We start from the raw sequence: 15,061 nt of genomic DNA, 5'->3' as shown, positions 1-15,061 counted from the left end.
ATTATGTGAAATTCTTTCTATATCATTTGAAGACCTAAAAGATTCTCAAAAGTAAGGAAGATTTGAAATAGCACTTAAAGATGATGGATTTTCTTATCAATTCTGTTAATTTGGCCTGCTTCAGTTTCCTTTCACATCAGGTTTATGGATCATCGTTGATTTTTATAATTCATTTACAAAGCATGCCAGAAATTCAAATATAATTCATGAACACTAGAACAAATTTATGGAGAAATATCATATTGAAGAAACTAAAGACATACAAGGCAGCCATCAAGATATGAAGAATTCAAATTTGTTCACAAATTTACATGAAATACGCTACATTTGCTCACAATTTAGCCCGATAGAAAAATTATTTATTAAGCAACTTCCACTTACAAAATATATTCAATAATCTATTACGCTGAAATTCCATCTGGAGCATGCTACTTTTGGTCTTGAAAAACCTCAAAAGCCTAAAAAGGAAACTAATTAATTATAAAACAAATTAATATCACCTGTGGTTTCAGTATATCAAAAAAGAGAAGTATAAATATTACTTAAAAATGCTTACTTGCAACCATGTCGAGTGCACTGTCCTCTGCCAGAACAGAATTTGAGACATGATGGACCAATATAAACTGCAGGGCAAAAGAGAGCATGTGAAAGATGGCAAAATCACAGGAAAGGCCAAGACCACCACCAGCATGTGAAACAATTTTGTGGAGCAATAGCCATGAAATCTCTTTCTTGCATGTATGTTGTGCATAGGACTCCAGTTGACATACAGAGTGCTGTGTGACAAGGTAAGTGTGTACTACAAATCCCAGAATGGTTTTAACTTAAATAATCCTTTCAAAATTTTAATCTGTCATAGCACAGAAAGTAGGAACATAGTAATTTGGGTTCTTAATGCAGTCTCTTCATCTAAAATGGTTTCAGGCAGAATATTAGTGCTTCTGTCTTGAACTTTCTCCCAAGTTGATATTCTTTGGGTGGAAATTAAGAATTTACAAAAGATCAATTTGATATATCACAAAGTGGACAGATTATAATTTAATTTAAAAATATCATTTCATTTTCATCTGAGGAAAATCTATATCACTGCAGATGACTATTACATGTACTTCTAAATATTAATCTATCCTTCCTCAAGTGCAGACTTAATATCTGTGGTTGAGCATAAAGTCTTCTCTATACTTGTAGAGCTTTTTAAAAATGGTAGGTTTGACTGATAATGATATTACAAACCTAAATTCTAACCGTGGGAATGATGAGAAAAGGGGCACTGATTGTTGAATGGTAGGTTTGAGATACTCAGACTCAAATACATTTAAAGATGTTAAGCTTTTGATAATCAGTACAATCAGTAACACACTAAATAGTGTAAAAGTGGAACAAAGCTACTGTGGAATCAGAGATCCAATGGTTATTGAGCTCTCCTGTATTCGATTTCAGGCATAAGCAAAGTTACTATTCATTATCATTTTCTTCTTTAAGAATTTTGTTATCATCTTTCCCTGCTAATTATGAAATCATTAGGACTCACAGTAGAATAAATTTAAAGGCTCTGTTTTTCGAAGAGTGTTGAAAAGATAAATCCATTTTCTTCACTATTTTCACTAATGTAATCAAGCTAAACAAATTAAAAAGTGGTGACAAACATACTTTGCTCTAGGATCTTTCATTTTACTAAGAATTTTCAATATTGATCTGTTTTTTTCTATTTGTTTTCTTTGATGTAATTCTGAAATTCCATAGTGAAATGGGAGAGATTTGGGGGGTATTCTTTGGCAAGTAGACACAAATTTCCCTTGAGAAGATATGTGTGTATTCCTCTTGCCTTTTGAAGAAGCCAGAAAGCAGGTTCTGCTTCTGCAAAAGCCTCACATATAAAATATCAGAATTTAAGAGATTCTGTGGCTAGTTCTACATTTGACAGACAGTGCTAAACATGCCTATTCCATGTATTTTTATCTTTTCTCATTCTACTCAAAGCATGATGTTGGGAATTCATGACCTGTAGCAAACACTTTCTGATTTAAACTCATACTGTACGTCTTAAGGAAATTTAAATATTCTTTTCATAGGCTTATATGTTCTTCATCTTGCACTTTACTTTTTTGATAATCTAAAGTAATCTAAGCTCATTCTAAGACCATTGAAAAGTATGACAGCAGGAAAATGTCATCCATAGCCCACAATCCAGAGGCATATACTCATTCCCTAGAGCTGGTAATTCAAGTTCTATAACTGGTAATTCAAGTTCTATGGAAAATAGTCTACCAGTGGAGAAATTTCATAAAAAATTCATCTTCAGACGTTTTTGCAAATACAGTGTGTTTGTCTCTTTATGTTTGTACCCATGTGGCTCATATGGTCTTTGAAATCTGAGTCTATTATTGGTCTTCTTTTAACATACATTGTTTAAAAAATTTACCAAGATGATTAGACTGCATTGCTGACTCAATGGACATAAATTTAAGCAAACTCCAGGAGACAGTGAAGGGCATGGAAACCTGGTGTGCTACAAATCATGAGGTCACAAAGAGTCAGACACAACTCTGACTAAACAACAACAAACAGCAAATTATTTTGCCTGAAGTCATTCCTGAGTTTCAAGAATTGAAACTTCTTGAATTGTGCATTAATTTTTAAATTATTCAGAAAAAAATGTTAAGAGATGGAAATTTAGCATTTTACAATAGTGAAAGGTTTTCCCACTTTATAAAGTTAACATAAGTCAGTGGCTATCTTAAACTAACTTAAGTATTGATATTTTGTCATTTCTTCCCTCCCTTTTACTTTCTTGCAGTATAACCCATTCAGTCAAGTTTATATACTCTTTAAAAACAGGAAATGTCTGAATCTGCCTGAAGTGAGAATTGTTAAATGAGCTGGCTATTAATTAAAAAAAACAGGAAATTTACAGTCATGGACTCCAACAGATTAAATATCTTCTCTCGTGAGTACTCAACATGAGTGATACTGGCTTTAATGTTATGCAACAATTTATCAACAATTCATTTAAAAATTAAAGGTAACAGGATATTTTATGTATTTCTAAAATTTCCCTTTATGCTATTTTCTGAAAAGGAGGTAAAACACAGAAGTTTCATTTTAGAGATGATGTTTCCTGATGTGTGGTGTCTGCATCTAAAAAAGAATCATTCCAGATGTCATGGTAGTTACTAAGAGCAGAATGAGTCATGTTAATACATGCAGTATGGTATTTATGTTAATTTTGTATATAACATTCAAAAGAAATGTTAGGCTATCCCCTGTCATCAACTGCGAATCTGAGTTTCAGAGCTTTATGCATTTTAAAAGAATGTATGTTGAAGCGTACTAGCATCTAATATTGCTGACTCCACTATCTTTATTTTTCTGATTGTGCATCTCTGGGCTTCTAACGGAATGCAAAGGAGAAAGGGAAGAAAGGGCCTTTAATGAATTGCAAGACCATGACTTAGAAATGTGATTAAGTATGTGCAGATGAACAAAAGCGCGGAAAGAGTCTACTTCAATGGCATGTGATTACAACAGGCAAAAACTAACCATTATCAATTGCCCACATATTTCCAAGGATTGGTCCCGTTTGTCTCCAGCGAATTCTGGTGTCCCGGGTTAGTGCTGCATTAGGAAGGGGAATTGTTATTCGGTTCCACCTGCAAGAAAGTTAGCACAAAACATCATATCCAGATCACACCTTTTGAATCTATTTTACATGCTTTTGATGTTCTAGTCTCTCTATACTTGAGATGGCTGGTAATAAACTCTTTAAATTCACATGTGGAGTCTGTTTATAATTTTAAAACAAATATGTAACTTCTAGAAACATCCATAGCAAATTAAGAGTATCTTATAGCCATTGATTTTTTTCAGACTTTTTAAAAGGAAATTTTACATCAATACTCAGACCTTAGATATTATTCTACGATAATCTGTGATGAGCTAGGGTGCTGATTAGCACTGATTACTTCTTATTTTTTGCTATTCTCTAGTTATATGTGTATTTAAACACAGGCTAGAAAGGAAAATAATTTTTAACTTAATCTTGTATTCTTGGAAACATTTTTACTATTTATCTAGTGATTATTCTGTAAAGTGGCAAGTATTTTATATAGACATCTTTAATTCTCTAAACGGTCCTTACAGGGGTATATCATTGTCCTTAATTTACATGGAAAGAGGTGAAAAGTTTGAGAGAGTAAACATCATTATACAAGTAGATGGCAGAACCACGATTTGAGCCCAGGTTCAATCCCAAAGCTTAACTTTCTTCCACTTGTCTATCCTGCATCTTTTCATTAGTAACTATTTTGGCAGTTAAGTCTTTTTGGCAATGACCAGATGTCACTATATAGAGTTTAAATTTATGCAATCCAAAATATAAAAGCTTAATACCTAAAGAATGAATGACTCTCTACAAATTGTGATCATGCATCAGATTTACAAAAATTACTTTTTTAAAAAATGAGATCACTCCTAAATCAGATGAGAAGGAGAAGGCAGCTTCCTTACCTAGTATACCAAAAACACTAATCTCAGGCTTACTTACTGATTTTGAGTCTGTAACGCGGATTCAAATCTCTTGCTATGTTAGAGTTCACTCACCCACTGTAGTTTTCAGAGGAGTAGATCGTGCTGTGAGGGAGGTGGGGTCCGGCACAGATCTCAGGCAAACATTCAGTGTGGAGTAGCGACCAGGAACGCCCATGGTTGGTAGAAAACTCTAAGCTGATACTGATCACACCAGAATAAGCATAACAAAACGGGGCAAAGATAACAAATGAAAGTAAATGACTCATCTCTGGAGAAGTATATTAAACATCTGTAGAACTAGTGTAAAAAAATTTAAGATGCTGTTTCTAAAGTGATTGTTTTCCCCTCCACTGAAGTCTGGCCAGCCTTCAAAGTGCAAGCAGTTAAATTACTGCTAATAGAAATGAACGATGTTTTAAAGACAGCAAATGGTAACTTGAGATTGTGCTTCTGAATTTGATAGATGGCAAGGCAATTACCATGTCTCACACTGCTACTTCATTCTGTGAACGTGAGACTGACAAAATCCGTAGGAAGGAGAAGAGCAACACTTCAGCAAGTAAAACTGAGAATTCATAGCTCTTGAAGTGCTAGTTGATTTCTGTGTCTATTATTAGGGGGCCACTAAACTACATGGGGTCAAACATTTTTTCAGTTACTTGTTTTTTCTTCTCTCTCTGCAATCTGTTGGAATGGGTGGCTACCAGAGCTAATCCAAACACTTTGACACCTAAGATCAACTTCTTAGAATAAAGTCATTTCTACTTAAAATCTATCTAATCATACTCTCTGTATTATTTAAAGAAATTTTCTTTTTCCCTTGGGGGGAAATTTGTATTTTATTAATAGATACTTTATTAAAAATTAAAAATTAAGTTGACAACTTACTAAGAAGTTGCTCTGATTGAATAGCCAAGTTCATGTGTTCATTGTTAATTTGTCCACACACACAGAATGTAGCTTCCTACCTGTTCCCAGGCTGCTGTGTTCCACATCCCAGATTAATAGAAAACTGTATCATGTGAGACATTGTAGAAGGGAGAACAGGTAAGACGTGGAAAAAATCTACAGCCCAGACATTCCTATTATATCCTTGATGGTTCTTTTGCCTGAGACAAAATTTGGTAGCAGGAGTCTGAAGATCAGGATTGATGACTACAGAAACCAAAGATGGAACCTTCAAACAAAGGAAACCAAAATCACTCATAATCTTCCTTGTGGGAATCAGTGTGAATTCTTCAAGATTCAACTTACAATTACTATGCATACAGCTGCCATTTATTAAGCACCAAGCAATATTCTGCTTATTCCATTTGTTATTTCACATCAAAGATGCTGTCCTTAGGGAACACTCATTTTAATCACTCAGAATTCCTCCTTTGCCGACACCCGAAACTCAGTGTGTGACTGGTCAGACTCTCTCTACCCGAAGATAAATTGCCTTAAGGTCTTTAAAGTTATCAAAGCTAATGTATCCATTTTATCTACCTTTGCACTAGACAAAGGCAACTTGACATTAATCAATCTTCTAAAATGTATTCAAGTAATATAAATTCTTTACCAAACCAGGTATTCCAAAAATAGGACTCTAAGCAGAAACACCCATAGCCAATGAGTTAATCCATGATAATTTACATAATTGATTTGGTCTGAGGCATGCAGCTGACCAGTGCAAGTATAACCCTACCTAGTTATAGCTGAAAAAAAACTGTACATTAATAAAATTCCAAACAGTATGACTTGAGTGACCCTAGCATGTGGGATATGTTGGATACTTTCTTTGGTTGTTACCTATCTAGCCTTGATGTTTATCTTCTGTCTTCCTGACTTAAACTATGAGATGCTAGATGCTGGCTTTGTTCAAGCTTTTTAAAGTACTGGCTCTCTGGCTCAAATTAGCAAAGAGAAAAAAGCAAAGGTAGTAACAATCTATACTTCTACTGGGTCTTCCCAGGTGGCACTAGTGGTAAAGAACCTGCCTGCCAATGCATATGAGACGTGGGTTTGATCTCTGGGTCAGGAAGATACCCTGGAGAAGGGCATGGCAACCTACTCCAGTATTCTTGCCTGGAGAATCCCCATGGACAGAGGAGCCTGGCAGGCTGCAGTTCATAGGGTCACATGGAGTCGGACACGACTGAAGTGATTTAGCAAATACTTCTACCATGTCTTTTGCCTAGGAAACTGCAAATGCTGGATTAATGCTCACTATGCCAGATAGCAAGTCTGTAAGGCTTCACAGGTAGAGTCACTGTTAAGAGTTTTCTTAGGGACAAGAATAATTGTTAGCTCATTGGGCTCCACCTTATTGTCTCTGATGGGCTATAATTCAATCTTCCTGATAAAATTTCATCTTTTTCTTTATATCAGGAAAAAAGTGAATGCTAAAATAATGTCCATGTCACTTTTAAAGAAATGTGGCAACTTCCTGGACTACCAGAAGAGAGATTTATCCTCTGCATTTAGCAGAGTCTTCACGGTTTTAACTTGAACTGGGGTGGGGCCATCCGACACACAGATTGGGATGTGTACCTTGTATGAGGAATAGGAAAGAGTATCCAGTGTAATGTGTTCTTTTCTTCCTTCAGTTTTCGCATACAGGGCAACATCATTTTCATGAGCGTCTCCAGGATCACAAATCCCTCCTGCACACAGAATTTTAAGTGTTAGTATCAATTTGCACCCATGAACATATCAAATATAGTGTTAAATATTAGAACAAAAAAAAAATTTTAAACCCAGATGTCACTTAAGAATGACCCTAAACAAAGTAACCAGATCCAAAGAAATAATTTATGAAGATAGTTCAGATAGGCCATGCTAAAGATCAAAGACTTCACATTTTTGAAGGCCAAAGTAACTATTTACCAAACTATTACACAAATAATAGTCTGCAACAAACTGTGACTACAGGTCCATATTTTAACTGTTACTAAATAAATGTGCTCTGCTTTTTAATAAACCATTACTTTTTTTTTTAATTTAATTTTATTTTTAAACTTTACAGTATTGTATTAGTTTTGCCCTCCATCGAAATGAATCCGCCACAGGTATTCCCGTGCTCCCCAAACCATTACTTTTTTATATTTGAGGTCTTTGTGGTCAAAGTCCAGAAACTATTGATTATGATTTTAAAAAAGTGTGGTGAGTCACTGAATCAAGGATTACTGAAGTAGTGTTACTTAAATGGTTACATGCAGTACCTTTAATATTTTAGTACATATTAGGTATTTGTATTTTAGATGCAACTCATTTTACATTTTTACTTTTGGTACCTCATTTGATTGTTTGAAGATATATAGAGTAGTTTATTCCCTATCGCACTACTTTACAGTCATATGAAATGATATAAAGTTAGACTTTGAGAGGTGATTAAGATTATTCTGATGATGCAACTGGATTAATCATGCAAGTACCAGAAACTGAAGATCATTTAACTAGTTGGTGGAAGAACCAGGAGTTGATATTAAGTTTTAAACTCTGACCCTCTATTTCTTTCACTATTGCATTGGGCCAATAACCTTTATTCTTGCGGCTTCTATCAACTGTCTGTTTAACCTGGATTTTATTTATTTATTTATTTTTTAATGATATTTTCTGTGGTGGGTTGAATGGTGGTTTTAAAAAAGATATGTCTATGTCCTAGCATCCTAGAACCTGTGAAAATGCCTTTATTTGGAAACTGTGTCATTGCAGAGGTAATTCACATAAAGATCTTGTTGCTGCTACCGCTAAGTCGCGTCAGTCGTGTTCGACTCTGTGCAACCCCACAGACGGCAGCCCACCAGGCTCCCCGTCCCTGGGATTCTTCAGGCAAGAACACTGGAGAGGGTTGCCATTTCCTTCTCCAATGCATGAAAGTGAAAAGTGAAAGTGAAGTCGCTAAGTCCTGTCCGACTCTTAGCAACCCCATGGACTGCAGCCTACCAGGCTCCTCCACCCATGGGATTTTCCAGGCAAGAGTACTGGAGTGGGGTGCCACTGAGATGAGATCATTCTGGATTATCTAGATGGCTCAGAAATTCAATGACTAATGTCCTTGTAAGGTACAGAAGAGGAAAAGACACAAACACAGTGGAGAAGACCTTGCAGAGAGGGAGATGGGGTTTGGGTAAAATATTTTCCTTTACCCTCTTGTGTTAATCTCTTGACAGTTGTGATACCTACCCTCTGGCCTATTTCAATCTTATACAATTGTGGTCAAACTTCTTTTGTCCTTTGTCTATGAGCAGTAGAGATCTTTTCATACTTAATTTGAATTTGTAATATTTTTCTTCTTACAGATACAGAATTCTTTTTTCTGCTCCCTTCTTAGCCTTTCTTTTTTGTTCCATTTTGTCCAAAGAGATGCTCATGCTAGTTAGTTTCTAGAAATGTACCTTTTTCTGGCTGTTTTACACAGTGACTGATGGCTCTTGCAAAACCATTAAGCAAGAAACTTGCCTTTTACTATAAGGCATGCAGTTTTTAGTCCATGGAAGATCAAGAACTCTGAAACCACCTACTTTCCCTGGATTCTTGCCTGGAGAATCCCATGGACAGGGGAGCCTGGCAGGCTACAGTCCATGGGGCCGCAAGAGTCAGACTTAGCGACTAAACCATCATCACCTAACCTGGATTTTAAAGGATTACTTGTCTAACTAGAAACTTCTCCCCACCCACCATTATCCTTCATAACAACACCAAACATAATAGCAGGAGTGGCGACACAGATTTCCTGGCAAACATTCTAGCCCCAAGGTCCAAAATTTATAATATTAATTTCTAATTTTATTATTACTACCTTTTGAGAAAAATCTCTTCCAGTTCTTAAATCAAACACTATTAATCTTAATTTTTATCTACAGGAAATTTTTGTCCCTAATACTCTGCTGCTGCTGCTGCTGCTAAGTCGCTTCAGTCGTGTCCGACTCTGTGCGACCCCATAGACGGCACCCCACCGGGCTCCCCCATCCCTGGGATTCTCCAGGCAAGAACACTGGAGTAGGTTGTCATTTCCTTCTCCAATGCATGAAAGTGAAAATTGAAAGTGAAGTCACTCAGTCATGTCTGACTCTTCACGACCCCATTGACTGCAGTCCACCAGGCTCCTCTGTCCATGGGAGTTTCCACGCAAGAGTACTGGAGTGGGTTGCCATTGCCTTCTCCGCCCTAATAGTCTACAGTGACACAAAAAGCAAACTCAAAAACTCCAGAATAAGATTACCCTTTAAGAGTTAATCTAGTAAAGTCAATAAATAATGGATGAGACTCACCATCTGTATAAATAAATAAAGTGTCATTTATGGCAAATGTCTGATTTAAACTCAACCTGGATAACTGGGATCTGATCTTGGGTAGAAATTACTGAAATGTGATGTTAAATAAGAAAGTTAGAACCTGACCAGTATAAGAAAGAACATGATAACAGAAGTACTTTGGGTGTTGGTATTTGTTAAAACTGGCACATTACATCTGTCAGACATATGTAACTTAAGTGTAAGCAAGTGTGGGGCTTCCCTGGTGGCTCAGATGGCAAAAAATCTGCCTGCAATGTGGGAGCCCTGGGTTCAAGCCCTGGGAAGATCCCCTGGAGAAGGAAATGACAACCCATTCCAGTATTCTTGCCTGGAAAATCCCAAGGACCAGTATAAGAAAGTACATGATAACACAAGAAACTTGGGTATTGGTATTTGTTAAATTTGGCATGTTACATCTGTTAGACATATGTAACTTCCCATATAACAAATATTTACTGAGCTAAGTAATCTGAACTGAGAATAGAGAAGCCAGATATAGTGATAATGTAGACCTCATTCTAAAAGATGTTTATTGTTCAAGGGCAACAACCTGTAAAGAGAAGATCATGATTTTGACATCTGATATTACATTTTTGCATATCACTGCACAGTTCAAGGTTATAGTAAATACAGTTAACCAAGCCATTCTACAGGGTAGTCTTGGGAGGTAGGGGGAAAGAGCTACATGAAAACTAAATTATCTTTTTAAAAACTGGTTATTGAGCCAATATAAAAGACTTACCAAAAAGAACAAAAAAGGTGAAAGGTCACAGGCATTATGGGTTTAAAGCACCACATCTAGAGACACAGGAACTGAACCATCAGTTCTAATTTCATTAATTTGTTCCCTGTAAACCCTCTCTGCTCTCTCAAGAACAGTTCGTGAACTGCATCTGCCTTTCAGAGAGAATAGAAACCCACGTGGGAGTTTCATCCAGCCCAGAATGACAGAAGAAGAAAGTCCAAAAGGAGCCAAGACTTTAAAACGATGACAGACTTTATCTGAAAGATCCCTCTGGGGGCAATTTATCAGTTCTGTGAAGTTTCAGTGACAGCAGCTCCTTCAGAAAGATACAGATTCTTCTTCAGCTTCATTCACTTTGATGTATTGTGGAAAGGTATGACTCAAGAGGCGTTTTGTACAGCAATTAAAGTACAGAAGATTTCAATAGAAACTAGATGGACAGTTAAGTTTTAAAATATTTTAAATCCTGTTTTAGGTATTAACAGCTTTTTAAGACATTTTTTTTACATTAAGAAAGTGGTTTTGTTATTTACTGTGTGCAGGATATTGGACCTAAAGGTTCAATTGAGCCCTGACCTCAAAAAGTCTGTAATTTGGCAAGTAACTAATAACATACGTGAAAGAATGATAATTAGCAATCAAATGTATTGTGTTGCCATAACTGCAGCCAAAACTCAGAGAAAAGAAATACAAGTGTAGAAGAAGAGAGTGGGATATATAGGAGATGCTTAGTATATATTTATTGAAGAAATAATAAAGAAAATTTAAAAACCCCAAACGAATGATGTATATTAGATTACTTTTGTCATGATCACTGCATTCTGGCTCTAAGAACAGTGCTGGATACTAGTCCTCAATGAATTTGAGAATGTGTGAATAAAGGAAACAGACCGTGAATGTGTGTGAATAAAGGAAACAGACCGTGAACCAAACTTAAAAAGTTCAGCAAATTTTCCAGAAATAATAGTCATAGCAGATTGATATGAGCCAAAGGATGAAATCAGGAAGGACACGTAGGCAGTGTCTGAGAAGAAGGGAATGTGATCTGTTCTAGATTAACAATTGGCTACTGATTTTCCTAAGGCACAGTACTTAGTGAGGGGTTACTTATAAACTATCTATCATAACTTAAATCGTTCCCCATATTCTTTTCTAGTGGTTCAGATGGTAAACGATCCACCTGCAATGCGGATGACCTGGGGGAAGATCCCCTGGGAAAGGGAATGGCAACACATTGCAGCATTCTTGTTGGGAAAATCCCATGGGCAGAGGAGCCTGGTGAGCTACAGTCCATGGGGTTGCAAAGAGCCAGACACGACTGAATGACTAACACTTTCACTTTCACCCAAGTCTTTAAGTCATTTCCTGCAGTATCCAGTCTTATTCTACCTATCCTGCTGTCATCCTGTCCTAGCCTATCCCAGCCTATCCTAACCTAAACACACCTTTGCTGGATTCTACCTTCTCCTCAAGATCAGACCCCATTCCATGTGTTTACTGATTAACTTCTCGAAAGAGCAGTTCTCTGTCAGTGAGCCATCTCTATTTCTCTTAACTCTATATACTTTGGCTTCCCAGGTACATTACCATGAGGAATCACAGATGGGCTCTCCGCCTGTCCTGGTTGCCTTTTGTCTCTGTGGCATTCCTCCACTGCTGATCACCTCCTAGTCATCCCACCCCTGAACCACTCCCTCCCCTTCCTCCTGTAGCACAGAATCGTGACTTCCTCCTGCATTTCCTTATGCTTTTTCTCAGTGTACTTTGTCTCTCCTTGTCCTTCTACCTACACCTAGATGAGGGTTCTCCCTACAGAGTTTTCATGTCCTACTCTGTCTCCTGCTTGGGAGAGCACAGTGACTTTAGTGGCTCAAGTTATCACCTGCATCCTGACAACTTTCAAATCTGATTTAGAACCTGACTAGAATTTCTGTGCTTATATCGCCTCCCAGATCCCCCAACCTCAACATATCTAATAATATAAAACCCTCTACTACACATTTTCTCTTTATCATAATTATTATTATTTTTGAAAATAGCAATTTTGGGAAATGGCATCATTCTTCCAATCATCTTATAGAGAAATCTGAGTTCGCTCCAAGACTGCTCTCACCATCCCCAGTCAGCTGAGCATGAACTTCAGTTGGCTCTTCTCCAGTTATTCTATCTCTGTCCCTCCTTCACATTATTGCCACCATCACTGTAATTTCTTTGTTGCTTGGATCAGTGCAATAGCCTCCATAATTTAGGGCTGCCAACTAAAATACTTTGCAGGACCAACCCCTATACAAAAAGTTACTTGTTGTTTATCTGAAATTCAAATTTAAATAAGTCTCTCAGTCTCAGTTTCAGTTCAGTCACTCAGTCATGTCCAATTCTTTGTGACCCCATGAACCTCAGCATGCCAGGCCTCCCTGTCCATCACCAACACCCTCCACCCAAACCCATGTCCATTGTGTTGGTGATGCCATCCAACCATGTTATCCTCTGTCAGCCCCTTCTCCTCCTGCCCTCAATCTTTCCCAGCATCAGGGTCTTTTCCAATGAGTCAGTTCTTCGCATCAGGTGGCCAAAGTACTGGAGTTTCAGCTTTAGCATCAGTCCTTCCAATGAATACCCAGGACTGATCTTTAGGATGGACTGGTTGGATCTCCTTGCAGTCCAAGGGACTCTCAAGAGTCTTCTCCAACACCACACTTAAAAAGCATCCATTCTTTGGTGCTCAGCTTTCTTTATAGTCCAACTCTCACACTTGTACATGACCACTGGAAAAACCATAGCTTTGACTAGATGGACTTTTTTTGGACAAAGTAATGTCTCTGCTTTTGAATATGCTATTTAGGTTGGTCATAACTTTCCTTCAAAGGAGTAAGCATCTTTTAATTTCATGGCTGCAATCACCATCTGCAGTGATTTTGGCGCCCCCAAAAATAAAGTCTGACACTGTTTCCCCATCTATTTCCCATGAAGTGATGGGAACAGATGGCCATGATCTTAGTTTTCTGAATGTTGAGCTTTAAGCCAACTTTTTCACTCTCCTCTTTCACTTTCATCAAGAGTCTCTTTAGTTTTCTTCACTTTCTGCCATAAGGGTGGTGTCATTTGCATATCTGAGGTTATTGATATTTCTCCCAGAAATCTTGATTCCAGCTTGTGTTTCTTCCAGCCCAGCATTTCTCATGATGTACTCTGCATAGAAGTTAAATAAGCAGGGTGACAATATACAGCCTTGACGTACTCCTTTCTCTATTTGGACCCAGTCTGTTGTTCCATGTCCGGTTCTAACTGTTGCTTCCTGACCTGCATACAGGTTTCTCAAGAGGCAGGTCAGGTGGTCTGGTATTCCCATCTCTTTCAGAATTTTCTACAGTTTATTGCGATCCACACAGTCAAAGGCTTTGGCATAGTCAATAAGGCAGAAATAGATGTTTTTCTGGAACTCTCTTGCTTTTTCCATGATCCAGCGGATGTTGGCAGTTTGATCTCTGGTTCCCCTGCCTTTTCTAAAACCCACTTGAACATTTGGAAGTTCACGGTTCACGTATTGCTGAAGCCTGGCTTGGAGAATTTTAAGCATCACTTTACTAGCGTGTGAGATGAGTGCAATTGTGCGGTAGTTTGAGCATTCTTTGGCATTGCCTTTTTTTGGGATTGGAATGAAAACTGACCTTTTCCTGTCCTATGGCCACTGCTGAGTTTTCCAGATTTGCTGGCATACTGAGTGCAGCGCTTCACAGCATCATCTTTCAGGATTTGAAATAGCTCAACTGAATTCCATCACCTCCACTAGCTTTGTTCGTAGTGACCCCTCAATAAATCTGGCAACCCTATCCTACTTGGTATTCTATCTTCTAATTTCTGATTGTTTCAGTCTTTCCTTCACACTATGCCAGAATTACATTTCTAAAACAAAGATGAGAATATTTTATAGAACTGGCAGAAATTATCTGACAGCTCCATGTTGCCTAGAGTAAGAGAATCTAAATTCTTTAGTATGATATTAAAGTCAGTTGCTTCTCTGGCTTCAGTTCAGGATTCTAGTTCCAGTTTATGTCTTTCCTTTCAACTATACTGGGAAAATCACCCATCTCTAAACACGTCATGTACCTTTATATTTGTGCTTTTGGTCAAAATGCTGGCTTAGCTTAAACCTTCAAGGCCCAGTTCAAATACCATCTATTTCACAAAGCTTTACCCTAATCCCATCTCCATGGCAATATCCAGATCTTCCTTTGCACTTCTGTAACATTTTTATTCCTTTACAGCCCAACTGCAATCTCTTTCATAGTTAGATGTTACTTGTGGGCAAGAACTCAAAGTAATTTTTATATACAAAAAAACAAAAATACATTGAGTCTTAATTATTTATTAGACACCATTTTAGGTCTTTGCAACTCACTGATCAGCAGCTCTGTGATTTAGGTGGCATTATTTTCTCTAGCTGTAGTCTCCATGTATGCCAGCTCAGTGTTCTACATTCAATAGGAATTCATTAAATTTTTTAATTGAA

General features: G+C 37.3%; 1 protein-coding gene across 1 annotated transcript in view; it reads right to left on the bottom strand.

Annotated features, from left to right (window-relative positions):
- RELN (reelin) overlaps window positions 1-15,061 on the bottom strand; it is a 549,751-nt gene that overhangs the window by 194,169 nt on the left and 340,521 nt on the right. Inside the window, exons 13-17 of the mRNA XM_070369659.1 lie at window positions 7,060-7,172; window positions 5,496-5,704; window positions 4,600-4,728; window positions 3,541-3,650; window positions 557-623 (exon numbers count right to left, since the gene is read on the bottom strand). Coding sequence (XP_070225760.1) covers window positions 557-623; window positions 3,541-3,650; window positions 4,600-4,728; window positions 5,496-5,704; window positions 7,060-7,172 — 628 coding nt within the window. The remainder of the gene's footprint in view (window positions 1-556; window positions 624-3,540; window positions 3,651-4,599; window positions 4,729-5,495; window positions 5,705-7,059; window positions 7,173-15,061) is intronic.

Source organism: Bos mutus, chromosome 4, assembly GCF_027580195.1.
Source record: "Bos mutus isolate GX-2022 chromosome 4, NWIPB_WYAK_1.1, whole genome shotgun sequence".
NCBI classification, from domain to species: domain Eukaryota; kingdom Metazoa; phylum Chordata; class Mammalia; order Artiodactyla; family Bovidae; genus Bos; species Bos mutus.
This window is presented reverse-complemented; position numbering and strand designations above follow the sequence as displayed.